The 17676-nt window shown below is 28.2% G+C and overlaps 1 protein-coding gene across 3 annotated transcripts in view; it reads right to left on the bottom strand.

The window, feature by feature from the left end:
• Positions 1 to 17676, bottom strand: part of LOC107438976 (uncharacterized) — a 73507-nt gene that overhangs the window by 25259 nt on the left and 30572 nt on the right. For all 3 annotated transcript variants that reach the window (XM_043046103.3, XM_016051410.4, XM_016051411.4), the window contains exons 8-14: positions 16342 to 17413; positions 11347 to 11575; positions 9676 to 9949; positions 7943 to 8062; positions 5986 to 6168; positions 3423 to 3572; positions 814 to 934 (exon numbers count right to left, since the gene is read on the bottom strand). In XM_043046103.3, the coding sequence (XP_042902037.2) occupies positions 814 to 934; positions 3423 to 3572; positions 5986 to 6168; positions 7943 to 8062; positions 9676 to 9949; positions 11347 to 11575; positions 16342 to 17413 (2149 nt within the window). The remainder of the gene's footprint in view (positions 1 to 813; positions 935 to 3422; positions 3573 to 5985; positions 6169 to 7942; positions 8063 to 9675; positions 9950 to 11346; positions 11576 to 16341; positions 17414 to 17676) is intronic.

Below are 17676 nucleotides of genomic sequence, written 5' to 3'. Positions count from 1 at the left end.
TTTGTAAGAATTGTTATATTATAGTATATTAAAACATGGTCAAAGACACTGTAAAAACTAGATAAAAATGGAAGAAACTAAAAATAACCAATACAATTGTTCAGCAATAAATATTAGAAGAATAGCTTAAATATAAACTAATTAAAATTAATATAGTACAAGAAAGTTAAGTTTTTCAGATAAACTATAAAAAAAAATCGTACGATTTTAGTTTAATACAGAATTTTAAAATTTATATATTATTTAAGGGTCAGTTTGAGTATTTATATTTAGCGTTTTGATTAAACAAATAAGAATGCCATTTGCGAATTCACATGTTTAGTATGCGATTTGTTTACTTAGAAGTATTGATTAAATTTGAAATGATATTATAAAACTATCATTTAAATAAGATAATTAAAATATTGTAGTTACTTTAATTTCTTAAAAAATTCATGAAATTTATTTTTCTTTCCAGTTCTTGTTTTTTAGTTTTTACATATTTAAAAATGATATATTAAATAAATTGGAAATTAATACTATTACTTAATCTAGGATGATTTATAAACTGTTTAAAAAAGTGTTCTTTTTTGAAAAACAAATCCTTCTATTTCTACCACTTGGATTGGAAGAAGCTTGTCGCTCGGGCATAAAAGTAACATTTAGTTTTGAAATACAAATAAACAATTAGAAATAAAAAGTTTGCCATTTAAATTCATGATATCAGTTAGGAAATTTTGGATACATTCAAATTATTTAAACTACTATTACATTTATTTGTAAGTTAATCCACAAAAAACACATGTATATTTTCTACCATTATTGTTTTCACACCTTTTAACTTGATCCAATCCTCTCTGCTTACAGATTCAATTCCAAATTCTTTAGTTGACAGTTCTTTAAGAATAGTATTCAGATGGCACAAATTAGTTTGGCAAGTAGCATTCAGTTCACTCTAAATAAAGAAACATTCATTAAGTTTTCTGCACACATGAGAGATACAATATTTTATCTTTAGAATCTGATTTACAGAAGTTTGCTTTTTAGTTTATTTGAGGTGCATATAAAAGTCTGTGCAGTTTAACAAGTTATACACAAGCCTAGTATTGACCTTATAATAGTATTTGTACTGTTTAGGTAAGAGTTAGGTTTTAAATAATGATAAATAAGAAGTAATTACAGTTTTTAACAGAAGAAAAAAAAATTTCTTTTTATATTAGAGATCTTATTTCTAAGAAAGTTTTTTAAACGGTCTTAATTAAATCTAAAGCATAATGCAATTTTTATTTTAGTTTTCATAGTACTTGTGTGGTTCGATTGATATAATTTCTAAGAAATTTTTTCTTTATTCGTTTTCTATCTCAACTTTTACAACTGCATGAAATCCAAATTATAAAATGCTAATTTATAAACAGAACTGTAAAAAAAATAAATAAATAAATAAATAAAAATGTTAAGAAAGCACATATTTTAAATAATAAACAAACAAGAGAAATCTGCTAACTTAAAATCTTTACTTTTTAGCAAGTGTCTATCTTTTTAAAAAAGGGAATGGTGACATAAATAATTAATAGAATGTTACAAGATCTTTTTACTGTATAATACTTGCATTTAATGCATTTAAATACTTTATTTTTCAAAATTTATTTTCAATGTATGTCAAATTAAATAAATAAAAAAAAGATGTGATAATTCAATTTAAACACTACCTGAAATGTGCTATAAAAATAGGAATAATGTTAATAACAATACAAAAAAGTAAATCTTAACTTTTATTTTTAACAGTTATTACAATTTAAACGATGGTTTTATTCATTGTTATACCATCAGAAACCAACAAATAAAAATTTTTCCAAACCTGGTTTAGATTACAGAAAAACGTATCAACTTAGGGCAATTTTTTTGAATGACTTAAATAGATTATTATTGTTTTTGCTTATAATTTAGTTAAGGGTGTATGTGCAAAAAATTCTTCAACAGAAAAATTGGTTAAAAAAAATCTTACTTCATTCTGATCTAAAAAGTTAGTAATAACATTTAGCTGGCTAAACACTTAATTTTTTTTTATATTGTCTATGTTCTCAAGAGTGTAAATTTTTTATCGTAATGAAATGTGTTCTTTTCACAAATAAATATATTTCAATACATCATTTATAATAAGTTCAATTACTGTCATTTAATAAAAATTAAAATCTTATTCATAAATGTATGACTGAGAAAATTTAAAAATGGCTCAAAATTTTTCATACTCCTTTATTAGTTCAAGAGTGTAAGTTTCACACAAAGCAAGAAAAAAATAATAATTAATTAACAGCACACACAATTTAAAAGTTCCTGCAAAATCATAATATAATATCACTTCCTTTTTCAACACACATTTGAACCATTCTTAAAAATAAAATAAAAATTTAAAAAATCAGTAAATAAAAATATTTTTAGGAAAATTATGTTTAAAAAAAAGGAAGCTTCTACCATGAAGAATGAAATGTGAGAGTTTTAATGCTTGCAAGAAATTAAAGTAATAGAGAGAAAAAACTATCCTTCCTTGCAAGATCTGTTATTGACAGAAGAGAAATACAGGGCATTACCATAAATAATTAATTTCACAAAATATTACTATTTTGAAAGGAAAAAAAACTAAAATGCCAAATTTGTAGAATGAAATTGGCAGATTCTGGAAGTCTTGAAAATATTCAAAATAGCAGAAATCTACCAAACCAAAAGAATCAAATCGGCTTATATCCTTCGATTGACAGAAGAATTGCACCTATATTTATTTTACATGCTTAGGTATTCATTTGTAAGCATTTATTTAACATGTATCAATTTTTTTTTTCATCCTGAGAAAATTAAGCCACTAGTCTTTAAAGATTTTACAAGTCTGCACGCATTTTTACTTATCCATTTACTTCATTATTTTCTCTTTTAAAAAAGTAAATGAAGGGAATTTATATGAAAAATTACAATACAGAGAATGTGTAATGATTGCAATTATGCTGAAACATGCTATTTTATAACAAAAATATGAAACTGAAAATAAATAAATTAAAAAAAAAACATAACATTACTTTAAAGCAGTTGCTAATTGGAGAGATCTTAGATAGTTATTTAATGATAGCCCAAGTCAAATATTAGTGGTCTCAAGCCAACAGACCACCATTAATTTTGACTGTTTTTGGTACAAACATAAAAAGTTCTAGTTAATCAAATTTTATTCCTTTAATAAAAATGTCTTAAATTAAAATTTTTAGAATTTCATGCTTTTTAAGTGCTCAACCACGTCTCTAATCTAGTTTTTCAACAATGCAATAGACTTCACAATTAGACATTGCCCTGATTAGGAATGTCTAATGGCAGGTCTAATGACAATGGACTTTAATAAAATAAAATGATAATTAAAGTATTTGACTGAACAGCAGTTAAAAAAGAATAAAACAACGTACTATTTCAGCAGGAAAAGAGGTCCTGGTAGAATTTTCTTTTATGTGGTTGCTGATAACTTGCAATGCATGTTTACTTGTCTTCATGATATTGTGTAAGTCTTCAGTATCTGAGTTGGAGTCTGAAGAGATGGTTTTATAACTATCAGCAGACTAAAAGGTATAAGAATAGAAATGTATTTTTGCAATGACCTAATAGGGCATTTTAGTTAGAAACAAAAATATTTTTAACACTACATTTATAATTTTACAAACTTATAAAAATATTAGTATTTGAAATTAAAACGATCACATTATAACATTTTTAGGACCGGGATAGCCTGGCTGGTAGGATATTGGAGTCATGTTCATAAGAATGGGAGTTTGACTCCAGCTGGCTGAAGAAACCCGTGTATTAAATACAGGGTATCTGTTACATTTTAGATTTTCAAATTCATGACTTTTCATTACTAATTCCAAGAATTTTTCATGACTTAACGAAGTTACTATTTTCTCCGACAAAAACACAAGAAATTTAAAAAAGCATTATAATAACATAAATTGAAATAATAGGTATAGTCAAAACTGTTATACTCTGCATCTATATATTTTAAGATTTTAAATTTAAAAAGAAAGAAAGAGTTGAAGAGTAAAGAAAGAGTTGAAGCAATAAAATAGCTGAAAAAAATACAAAAGCAAATAATTTTTTTCTGCAGAATTATATTCTAAAGATACTTTTCTTGTTCATCCGGAATGAAAGAAATACTCCTGATTTTTATGTTCTCATTTCAGAATTAAAATAAATTCCTCAATGACTGTCTTGCTTCAGCTAGAATTTTAAATTGATAAAATAATAATAGCAAAAATTCTGAAATCACAGAAGTTTAAAAGATAATTTGCTCTAGAAATGTTTTCTCTTTCATTTTTTGAAAGAACACCGCAACTTTTAAAGAACATGATAAAAACATTTTATATTTTAATAAAATATGACCGTGAGTGGTGATTTTATTACAAATTCAGATATTTGGGGGGGGGGGGTTAAATTCCATTTTAAAAATTAGATTTTTCAGAGACTTAAATTTATGACTTTCCGCAATTTTCTTTTTAAAAAAATAGTTGAAATCATGACATTTCATGTGCACGAATACCCTGTAAATGGTAATTGGTGCATGTTAAATCTGTCGGGGTCACAAAGTCCTACAAGTTCCCATAACAAACTAATACCTCAGGTGGTACTGATTTGTTACAGGGACATTTTTAGGTTTAGCTCAAAATCACGACCTGCAGATGGATGAAAAGTGTGTGAACGAGCTGTGATGTATGTGTATGGCAAAATTTTATTTTTGCCCATAGTAAGTGACCACTGAAACACAAAAAGCACACCGTCTCAGAGCTGCTAATTTGTTAAAAACAAAAACAGGAACACAAAGCATGATAAGGTAATCAGGGGGAAATTATGACACAAAGTGAAAAACAAAATACCAAAAATTAAAATATTGATGAAATAAAATTTCAATTAATAAACCATACACGTTTCATATTTAATATAATTTTTTGAGCAAACAGTTATAATTAAATTACATACTAATATAGAATATCACACCTCTATAAGAAAAAACTAACATGAATTGCAATATCAGATTTTAAAATCCCGTGAATATGAGTCGTGATATTGGATTTTAAAATCAAGCGAATATGGATCACTATATTGGATTTTAAAATCGCATGAATAAAAAGCGCGATGTTGAATTTTTTAAATCGTATGAATACAAATCACAAACAGTAACTTTTAAATCAGCTAAATACCAAAATTGATGATTGATATTAAAATAGCGTGAATAAAAATGGTGATATTAGCAGATTCTGACGCAGTTCCTAATATTCAAAATGGTAAAAATCAGCCTAATCAAATTGGCGGAAGAATCACGTGTATATAAACATCTCATTAACATGATTTAGAAAAAGCTTCACAATTTTGTTGGATTATAAATTTTAGATTCATGGAACTCCGCTAGCCAATGGTCTTGAGACATGCGGAATTCTGCGATATTCACAGAAAAATCACATGCCATGCTTCTAGTCTTTAGACCTGCCCTGGGTTGGAAGAAAATCGCCATGAGCAGTGAGATGACACTAGAATATCGAAAAACCAGAACATTTAGACCTAAAATCGTAGATTCGGAACAAGGCTAAAAAATCTGAACAAATATGATTTAATCAGAACAGTTGGCCGCCAAGCCTTCTGCCTTAAAAATTCCCTTGATTTCAAGCAGGCTTGCTGACATTGGCAAGTGGCATATGTAACATAACATTTTTAACTTAAAAAAGTACGTGAATATTCCAAATTAAACATTTGCCACTAAATTAATCAATTTAAATAATTACTAAGCATAACAAACACAACTAAACTATATTATTTTAAGCATTGCAAATCTATTCTTGCGAAATCAGAAAATACAACTAATTTTTCACCAAAATTAAAATGTTATTTGCCTCCAAACTTAAAAAGAAAGTATAAATCATATTATTTTTTTCAATATAAAATTTTAGTAAATATCATAGAATTTAAAATAATAGAACTAGGTACCTTTATTAATGTTCTAGTCCTTGATCTGTGGTGTTTGGGTGGAGGCACTTTCAAGCTTACTGATGAAACATCAGAATAGCTACCTAAAACTGTCCAGTAATCATCACCAAAATTAATCAATTTCCTAACTTCATCCTCATCGGCTGTTTGTTCAGAATAAGGCTCACTCAGATAAGGTGGATCCTGAATTAAAAGATATTCATTTATATACTTAATTTGAACACACAAATATTTACTTACAAAACTGGAAGTTTCCCTTTCACTAAAATCTTTTATGGTATGAAACTGTAATATCAGAATACCAAATTTTCACCATTAATGCCATTCTTTTAGCATTTTCACACCAGTCAGTCATATTCTGAGCATATTAGTCCACAGGGTGTGTAGCTAGATTTTTCAACAAAAAATAAGCACCTTTTAAGCACTCAAAAAATATTTTTACTCACTTTCCAAAAAAAAAAAAAAAAAAAAAAGGATCTGTGCAGTAATAAAAAAAATTCTATAGTTTAAAGTTCTTAATTTATAAACATAAAATCAATAAAATTTGAAATATTTTCAGAAACTTTACATAATCATGATAAAAATAATTAGTTTCGGATAAATATTGCAGAGAAAATTGTGAAAATTATGCAATTTTTGTAATTTAAAACGATAATCGATACGGCTAATAAAAAATCTGTATATAAAAGATAGAAAATTAAACACTTTTAACTAACCTCGAATAAAGGGCTTTTGAAAAAAGTAAATAAAAAATAAGCACCTTTAAGAACCTTTTAAAAACGCTATGCATCCTGACTATTGATAAACGATGAGGTACTGTTAATAAAGATATTCCTTTAAGCAGTGTTTTCATCATAGAAAAAAAAATGAGTGAGAATTTCTCACCCTTTCTCAAAAACAGGGTGAGATCTCAAAAAGTTAAGTAAGATTTCTAAAAACTAAAAAAACACAAAAACTCTTGAAAAAAAATCATTTCTTTAATTATAATATAATACATTTTTAACGTCTTCTATTTTTTAAAGCATTGAATATTTTTGGAGCATCATCATAGAAGATTTTGCCTTTACAAGGTATTTGCCCATCTTACATAAGAGCATAAAAAATTTGAACGTCGTACATGAAGAAATCTTACCTACGGTAAACACGTGGTTGCAGAGAAATGTGTTCTGAAAGGGGTTCCGTATTTTATATGACAACACTGGTATATAGGGAAGCTAGATAATGGGGCAGATGTTGAAAATAATGAAAGATCCAGGAAGAAAAGTAGAATGGATTTTATTCTAAATGGCGTAATTCGAAGCTTTTTTCAAAATGCGAGAAATTCGCGAATTTTGAAATTGATTTATAGAATGCGCAAATTTCTCGCGGTAATAATTTTTTAATGCGAGAAAAGAAAAAAATATGCGAGATTCTCGCGCTGTAGTGAAAACACTGCTTTAAGAAACCATTTATATCATCCATGTTGATTAAATCTACTAACACATTTTGACATAGAAAAAAAAAAAAGTTAGCGAGAGGCAGCGTACCCAACCATACATTGAGAGTTGCCCAACAACCTGATCACAGGTAATGAATCTCCTGACAGTCACTTTGCTTTCTATGCGCAAGTACTGGATCTTAGTATATATAATGCTCTGTTAAATTTGAGTATGTTGCTCACCCTATAAGTTGATTTTCTGATATAGCACACTGAATCGAGCATTTCCCTGCGTTAGTTAGTTATTCTAAGAACTAGGCTTCTTCTCTTTTCTATTTTTTTTTTTTATTATTGTAACAGTGTAATAAGAAATTAAAATCTTCAATTTTTAAAGAATAATTTTTAAAGTCAATAAATTTGAACAAGATATTACTGAACCACTCAATTTAAAAACTGAGTTGAACTTTCAACAATGTCTTCACATGTCCAGCATTTTATCAAATTCTAAAACACTAAATAAATAAATTAATTAATCATTACTTGATATTCATCCCAAGCTTGATCAGAAATAGAAGCTTGATCTTCGGTATTTACAGCAGAGCCTGCTGTGTCTGTTTCCAAAGATAGTGAAATTTCAGGCAAAATATTCATGATCACATCCTATACATAAGACACATTCAATAATGTTAGAAGTAAGAACAATTTTTGACATACACGAGCATGTGTGAATTTAATTTTATTTCAACAGCAAAACATTTTCAGTTTTTAATTCCAAGAGTCAATATTAAATTAACATTTAAACCAATCCAATGGGTAATTGATTATTTAACTAATTTTGTGGAGAAAACAATTTGTTTTGTTGGTTGCTCTTCAACAAATTTTTAATATTATAATTATGATTTTTAACTGGCTTTAAAAGAGAGATGATAGAAACAGTACAACCATACAGCTGCCAACATGGGATTCCAGTTGCTTTAATAAATAATATTGTATTTAAAATATCGGATTTTATAAGCTATGTGGAAATCAATAGTAATAACAGCATATAAAAATAGAACAAAAATTTCTACAGAAAAGAAACCCAAATATATTACTTAATTATTCTCAAATGAAAGTATAAAAATCAAAAGCACTTTTTCTACACCAATGCACGAGAAAGGCAACTTTGAATATGATTCTGAAGAAAAGATAAAATCTTTCGAAAATTTCTGCAGAAAAGAAAAGTAAAATTTTTTATTTCCTAAAGGAAAAATCTTTCTGCAAGAATTCTGTAATGTTCTGCGAAAATGTTGCTGTGTCGAAACACGGTAGTTCCTTTAATAAGTTACTTGTACTACAAGGTAGTTCCTTGTAATACTTTGGGAATAATACTCAAATTGATATGAATCTATATATTGATACGAGTGGGCAGATGAATTTAAAGGAGTTATAGATTCCTATGTGTGATTCCTTTTGTAGTACAGTATTTTTCAAATCAATATGTAGAAATGTATGTGGAATAATTAATAAGTGAAGTTGACATTTATTTTATAATACAAGCATATATTCAATTACAACTTTTGAAGCTTAAAATATTAGTAAATATAACCAGAGTGCATAGCCAAATTTCTTAACAAAAAATAAGCACCTTTTAAGCACTTTTTAAACACTCAAAAATATTTTTAAGCACTTTAAAAAAAAATAATACCCTAATTAGGCAGGGTTGGCAAGTTTTTCACAAATAATGGCTGTATCCAGTTTTAACCATCTTGAAAAAAAGTTAGTTTTTGACAATCGACAATAGGTTTAGTTTTTGACGATCGACAACAATTATGAAATTTTGAATCATGTAAAACAAATGGCATTTTCAAATGCTACGGACACTGGCAGTATGTGGAAACAGATTGGGGTTGAATTAATTGTGAAAACGTTGAATAGAATAATGTTAACAGTGTCTTTTTGCATAATTCGTGGTGAAAATCAACATGGTAAGGAAAAATCTCAGTTTGGAAACAGGAAATTTAAGTACTTTTTAAAAACACCCAACAAAAAAAGCCCCTGTAAGGACTTTTAAAAAACGAAAATAAGGACTTTTAAAAAACGAAAATTAGCACTTTTAAAAAATGCTACACACTCCATAATATGTGGAAATGTAAGTATTAAGTGGAATTAATAAGTGGAATAGTAAGTGAAGTTGATATTTGTTTCCTAATACAAGCACATATTCATTTACAACTTTTGAAGTTTAAAATATTAGTAAATATAACAAAGAAGTATTAGAAATGAGTATTTACAGTCTTTTCCTTGCCAGCACTCCGAAGAGTTTCTACTTCCAAACTGCTATCTTTTTCCGACACAAGTAGAGTAGTGTTCTGTCCATAAGAAGAATTTTCACAGAAATCTGAGCTAGGGTCACTGATTGAACCCTTTCCACCAGACTCTGCATTGCTCAGGCTTAATGTACGAGTATGTTCAGTGCTTGAACTCTTGACATTTGAGGAACACAATAATGTGACATCAGTCAGTGAATATCTTTTACTCTTGCTAAGTTTTCTTGACTTAAAATGCCTAAAAAAATTTATTAATTACATAAAAAAGAAATTTTAAGAAATGCATTGGAAGCAAAAATTTATAATTATACATGCAAATACTTTTTTTTAGTGAAATGTCTAAAATATTGCAGAAATAAACATCAAAAAGTTGACATAATAAATTTGCTTATCCTTATACTCCTTTTATGAAAACTAAATTTACGTAACATTTATTTACCATTATTTAATTCAATTTATTTACTATTTTACAGTAAAACTTGTGTCAATTATGTTCTGTGGCAACAAACTCAATATTAACTAATTTTAAAATGAATACACATAGATGTTGGATAATAATAAATGCAAAACTTATGTTAATAAACATTGGGTAAATGATTAGATAGTGTTAACACTGAAGCAATCTCACATCATATTGTATATAATTTTTCATATTTTTATAAAAATACCTGAACCAGTGATAAGAAACCTTTTGTTTGAAAGTTCCCATAAAAACATTTACAACAAGAAAGAGCAGACTGCACTACAGAAAGCTTATGATTATTCCTAAAATTTTAAAAGACTTTTATGTGGTTTGAGATTAAATAAATAGCTCTTTGAAATTTTTGACACCAAATAAATAAAAACAAATTCCCATAGAGTTAGTCAATAGAAAGAACTCCCTTCCCCTAAAGTCTAAGGCCGCCTGCTGCTATATAGAAATAAAAAAAAATAGCACATTTCAAAGAGGGGATCTTCTTCAAACCCCGATTCTTTTTCTTTCGCCGACTCGAGTCGAAACCTGCCTTAAATAATAACACAACACTCCTACTTGAAATAGTTAAACCTCGTAACCATAGTCACCGCCACCACTCCAAACAAATGGCTAGGGGAGTTTCTTACATAGACAAACTAAAAGTTACTTTTGATCTTATTACTATATTTTCAGAAAATGATTTAAGAGATAAAGAGGATAAAAAAGAATAAGCCCATAATTTAATTCAGAAAATTTACAACAACAAAAAGTTTTTAGAGTAGAAGGTCTTTATAGCACAAACCTTTAAACATGAGGCTTTGCATATGCTTCAAGAAATTATTTGCGCTTTAAGAATTTAGTGTCATATAGATCATTTTAAATATCATTAGACTTACCCATTGAAAAAGATAAAATATATATCTGTGGCAGATCAATTCTTTAAAATAGTTTTTAAATAAAAATATTTCAAAACAAATATGCATACTAACAAAAATATGCATTGAATTATTCATTATTTATAGAAAAAAAATTATCTGGTATATCAGAAATAAAATCTCATATATTGTCAATTTCGATCTGCTTTAGAGATTATAAATTTAACATGGCTCTATGAAGAATTGCGGTTACATTATGTGGATCTAACCTAAAATGAGATATAAATTATTTGCACAAAAACATACATTTTTCCAGATTCTTGTGATGAGTAAAGCAAATCTAAAGCACCCTCAGAAGTGGAATGAGGAACAGAAGCATGATTGAAAATTCCTTGGGCAGTTTCTATAACACTCCACGGCCTGTCTCTTGCCCTTCTCTTCTTCCGCATCCTCACTGCAGGAGAGGGATCGGCGGCACTTTTTTGCACGTGTGTAGTCTCTTCTGCAACAGCTGGAATCACAGTCTCAATAGATCCTATGGAATTAAATAGTACCATTTATTTATTAACTTTTTAAATAGGATAATTTTATTTAATCTTGATAACACATAAAAAGTTTTCATAATGTACCAGTTAATTGTTTTTTTTTTCCCCTTCAATAAATCAGATAAATATTTTCCCTGCGACAAAACTCTCTTAGCACTAATATCTTTCTGCAAGACACTTTCAATATTAACAAAGATATATGTTACTACTTTAAGGTAACAAAAACACTGTGTTTACAAAAACAAAAAAAAGAAACAATGTAATTTTTTTAATATGTTAATTAAATAGGTAATACTTTTTTAATTCTTTTAGAGCTATCAAGGAGTTTTGGTCACCGAAATGATTTTTAATACTATATATGGTTACATTCAAGAATAATTCAATGGGTAATTATAAAAAAAAATACGAGATTTTTACTTTGTTTTGATTCTTTTTATCAACTATTTTTACACTGACTTTTTTGTTGTTGTTATTATTATTTGAAAAATTTAATGTGTTCAGAATCTTTATTTCAGAAATTGCTTTTCATTATGATGGCCCCAAAGAATTTGCGTATTTTCGCGAGAGTTGACAGGCCGATGGGATAATCCCAAGGTACCGAACTTACTTCTTGCACTAAAAGATCATTTATAAAGATAGGATTGAGTAAGAAAACAAAAATTACAAAAAAGAGCTAAGTTTTGAAATTGAGCAAGAAGGCCACATATTTTTTTATTACTCAACTTTTCTTACTGCATCAGACTTATCCAGCTAACCTTCAGTATAAAATATAGTAATTATAAATAGAAATAGAATCTAAAGATAGGCTAAAAATTTATGTTTTTCCTCTTCCGTTTGTTTTAAAGTCACATTTTTATAATAATTTTACAGTGTCTAATAAAAAAAAAATTTCATCAAAATGTACATATATTCAATGGAATAATTGGGAACAATCCATTCTTTGACCTTCCTTGTTTATCAAAAGCTTCTCAGAGTGCACATCAAAATAACGTAAACACAAAAGTTTAGGATTTCTTTTACTTTTTATTACAAGGGAAGGGAACAATAAAATATACTTTAAATCAGTGTCTGTCATCTTTTTATTGTGCAAACCCCTTTTAAAAAATCTAAAAGAAATTGGCATACCCCTTAGGTAATCAGTAGTAAAAATCAAGAAAACATGTATGGTGGTAGAATGTTTGTTTTGCATGTTGCACAATAGTTCATTTAAAGAAATTAAAACAATAAAAAAAATCTCAATACAAACATTTTTCAATTAAAATGACAGTTAGAAGAAAATGAATATAAAATTAGTATAACTAACTAAAGCGTTATCAGAAATTTAACATATCTACAAATTCAAGAAACCAGAATTGTATTTTTATGGCTGTCAAATTTGACAAAAACATTCAAAGTTTAGCTCATTGCAATGATTAGAAAAAACTACATTATTTTCATATTTAACTAAAACTATTTGTAATAACAAATGTAATAAACTACTACTACTTTTTTTTAATGTATTCACCATTTTTACAAACTTCTTAACCTACACCTTTTTATGCATTTTTTGACAGTGAAATAATTTAATTTAAGTATTTCACTGTCAAAATAATAACTGCAATTTCGTTGAGTGTTTAGTGCTCTTTTATTTCCTCTAAAAAATAAAGTACACAAAAAATTCAGCAATGATAAGTTTCTTTTCATTGAATAAACAACGATATATCATAAGTGTACATTCACAGTTAAAGGTGGGGCAAAACTGATTAAATTAGCTATTATGTGTAATGGCTAGTTTAAATATAAGTAATACGTAATTCTTATTAATGCTTAGCCACAGGAGTATTCTCTTTGAGTCCATTGGCAGATCCACAAAGATTTGTATAAATCAGATTCGAAAAATTAGTTGCGTTTGAACTTTGTTTATTTACTTATCGTTATAAGTAGTTGCCAGGAATAGCTACAAACTACTGTTCATACCATTCACTACACTACTTTTTTTTTAAAAAAAAAATAGCATACAACACTACAAACCACCAAAAAAAATAAAAAAGCAACTATAGTAATTTCGCTACTTCTGATCAATGACTCATTGTTTCACAGTTTCAGGTTCAAATCAGGTTCTACATTAGTCTTTCAAATGCAAATAATAATAATTTGATAGTAAATAATAATGATTTTAAAGGTCTTTTTATTTTCTGAACAAAACAGTGGCACAATATATAACACTGATTTAAGAGTCAATTAAAAACTGATGATTGAAAAAGAAAGCTTCAGTAAAAAAATAATCTTTGAATAATGAGAGTTTTCTTTTAGTAACAGTTACAAGGACTTATAAAGTTAAAAAAAAATTTTCCAAAAAAAAAAAAAGAAAAAAAAAGATCACAAATATCTAGTTCAATCTAGTTCATTGTAAGTTAGCTGAATGTGTTTCAGATATTAACACACATTAATATTTTCAGCAGATTTAATTGAATTTTTTAATAAAAAGCTTTTAAGAAAACCTGTACAAACTCATTCTGGTCTTCAGAGATTAGATACAGAAGTAGAAAATTTTTAGTATGGTCCCTGTGGCAGAATTTTTTTGAGCTATCTGTGAGACATATCTTTCTGCAAGATACTTTTAATATTAACAAACATATTTGTTACGAATTTAAAATAACAATAGTGCTGTGTTTACAAAATAAAAACTACATAATTTTTTAAAATTTTTATTCTAATATTATGGGTGGTATATTCGTATTTATTTTGGGGGGACGCAAATTATTTCCTTCTTTACATTTTGTAAAAAATCATCAAAATAAAAAACATAATTAAAAATCATGAAATCTGCAGTAGCAATTGCTGAAAAAAAAGATCGAAGACGAAATCATGCGAATCAGACTCCTCAAATGCAGGTTTTGTTTAGAGATTAGGTTGTTTGTAATAAGTAATATCGTATAAAAAATATCAGATTTAAAAACTATGGAGAAATCAATAGCAATAACAATCAAAAATTCGATAGAACCATTGCATTAAAAAGTAAATACTCAAATACACTATTTGAATTTTCCATATTGCTTGAAATATATTGGGATATTTAAAAAACCAAGGGAAAATCAATATCAATAACTGTCGAAAATACATTTGAAACATTACATGGATTTACGATACTATCGTCGTAAATTGGGCACGTCCAAAAGTGATTATCTAAATGCATGATTCTATTATCACATAAATTTTATGTTGATTAGGTGCTTTTATGTACATTTTACGAAGATTACGCTGCAAATTTCTGTAGAAAAGAAACATTTTTACTTTTCAAAAGAAAAATCATTCTGCATGAACCCTGTAATTTTATGCGACAATTTCGCTGCAATTCTGCCACGAAGAGTATGGTTACTATGAACAATGAAGTTGGTTATAGCTTTAAGTCAGTTTATTCACAATGGATGTTAACTAGTAGGTATGTAAGCTTTCGTAGCCATATTATGTCCCAAAATTATAAATAAGACAAATGAAATACATCCAATTTATTAATTTGAAATTCTAGCTAAAGCCAGTCATTAACTATTTTTTTTTAAATCTCAAATTAGAATATAAAAATCATGATTATTTCTTTCCTCTCTGACGCGCAAGAGAGACACCTTTAAAAAAAAATTTGCAGGAGAAAAAAAAATTTACGAAAAATTATGCAGAACGGAAAACAAAAATTTTTCCCTCCCAAAATGAAATATCTTTCTGCAAAAATTCCGTAATGTTTTGCGACAAAGGGAGATTTCCATATCATGATCTGTGGCAGAATAATCGCCAAGTCCTGGAAACTTCCGGGCAGTGGCCCCCCGAGAGAAACTAAAAAAAAAAAAAAAAAATCACAGAAAGGGACCAACTTGAAAGGTATAACTCATAGCCACCCCCCCCCCCCGGCAAACATCTACATGTTTTTTTTTTTTAAAATTTGCAAGTTTAAAATCTATTTGGCACCTTGGCGATTGTAGTTGGTGCAACAGATCACGATACGGAAATATCCCTTGCGCCAATGTCACCGCAATTCTGCCACGAGGAACAAAAATATCAATTGTAAGATCAAAAAGAGGAGATTTTTCTGAAAGATAAAATGCACTACATTCTTTTTCATATTATTCTTTTTGACATGAGCTAATTAATATTGCTGATTAAATCATTTAAAACACTTCGCTGGAGGCTGAATGAAACAAGTAACATTAAAAACTGAATAATTTGTAAATTATTTGAATGAAAAAATTAAAAATGAGAATAGAATAGAACATTTTTAATTTTGAAAAATAAAATAAATTTGCACATCAAATGATTTAAAATTTAAAACCAAAACTTAGATAAAAGAATCCTCCAAGATGGAAAAAAAAGATTAAAATTTAAAAAAAAAAAATAGGTCTAATTTTGCCAACATAAATCTACTGGTGTGCAATTTTTATTTTTCTTGATAGAGAACTATGTGTCCCAAAAGACGCATATTTTTGTCATTTTCTTTGTGATTTTTGTGTATTTGATGTGGTACAGTGAGCAAACTGTATTACTGATATATTGAACTTCAAATATTTTTATACTGCCCATGATATTAAAATGTTAAATAAAAACTAATGTAACAGTCAGTTTTATTCTATAGTGACCACATTGTTCTAATATTAAATAAAGAATTAAACATGCACCTGATAACTGTTTATTAGACATAGTTTAGAAAATATTTAAATATGAGAATATATTAAAAATAAAATGGCAATATAGCATGCATATACAAATATCAGAATAGCTTCCAACTCACCTGTAAATGATTGTGATAATGTTACACTGTTATTCACATCTGACGCAGCAGATTTTTCACTGTCTGACTCATTAGGCGTGCATTCTCCACTAGCATCACAAGAGCTGTTGAGTTCCTTAAGAGACCACGCACCATTTGCAGGTTTTTCTGGCACATCCTGGTTGTCATCAGAGGTGCCATCATCAGCACTTTGGCAGTTGTTGAGCCACTCACTGACTCTCTCACTTTTTTTATAAACATCACCAGCAGGCTGATGAAAAGGTTTTGAACCCCTTGAACCCCGTTTCAATTTTTTTTGCAAAAGAATTTCTTTCTCCGAGGACGAGTCTAAAGAATTCGATAAATTTTGAAATTTAGGTGTATTTCTTTGGGAATTAAGCATTTGTGGCAACATGCATTCATTAAGAACTTTCTTTATGATGCCAGAAGAATTTGGCTCGGTATTTGCATTTACCACATCTTTGGAAACACATGCTGGAGCAGTGCAAGATGTGGTTGGTTCTTCTGGTCCTTCATCATCAATGCAGGTTACCTGATAAAATTTATCAGGGACACTTTTTGGCTCATTTACTTTCGATTTATAAAATGTTCTCTCGTCTGACAAAATATTTAATGTTTTTACACTAATAGATGGATATTTATCAGGTGCAAGATACAGTTTTGGAGAATTATTAATGGCAGAGATTTGGCTATAACTTTTGATAAAACTCACATTATGGTGAGTTGGAGGGGACACTCCAGTCTTTTCATCAGTGGAAAGATGAGCTGACGTTTCACTAGAGTATCCAATGTCCTGGATAATTTCAAATTTTCCTTCTCCACACTCAGCTTTAAGCTCAGCAATACCAGTATCACCCACCATTACTGCTTTATCATTTTTCATAGTTAATTCACAAATAAGAACGGCTTCACCCTCCTGTTCAGTCTTGCTTAGTAAAATGTTATCACGCTTGCAGCTCATTTTGCTTTTAATCTCATTTTCAATTATGGCGATCTTCTCGTAGTTATCACTCAATCTAGGATACTTCTTTAGGGGTTCTTCACTAAAACTTTTTTCTAATTTCTCTGGACCCTAGAAGCAAACAGAACACTTCAGCCTAATTTACTTAGAAAAATATCAGCTAAATTAATTATATTTAAGAAAAAACATATTGAAAATATCTAACAAGAAGTAGATATGAAATTAATATGTAGAAGAAAAGGTGAAAAGATTATTGAAGAGCCACATTTACATAACTAAAGCAAAACCTTATAAGGAGAAAAAAATACTCTGTTTTCAAATTACTAAGAGTAACAAGTCAGTTATTAATGTGTACAAATTTGCAAAATAAAAAC

Source organism: Parasteatoda tepidariorum, chromosome 8, assembly GCF_982258835.1.
Source record: "Parasteatoda tepidariorum strain Cologne lab strain chromosome 8, Ptep-v5.0, whole genome shotgun sequence".
In the NCBI taxonomy this organism is placed as follows: Eukaryota; Metazoa; Arthropoda; class Arachnida; order Araneae; family Theridiidae; genus Parasteatoda; species Parasteatoda tepidariorum.
This window is presented reverse-complemented; position numbering and strand designations above follow the sequence as displayed.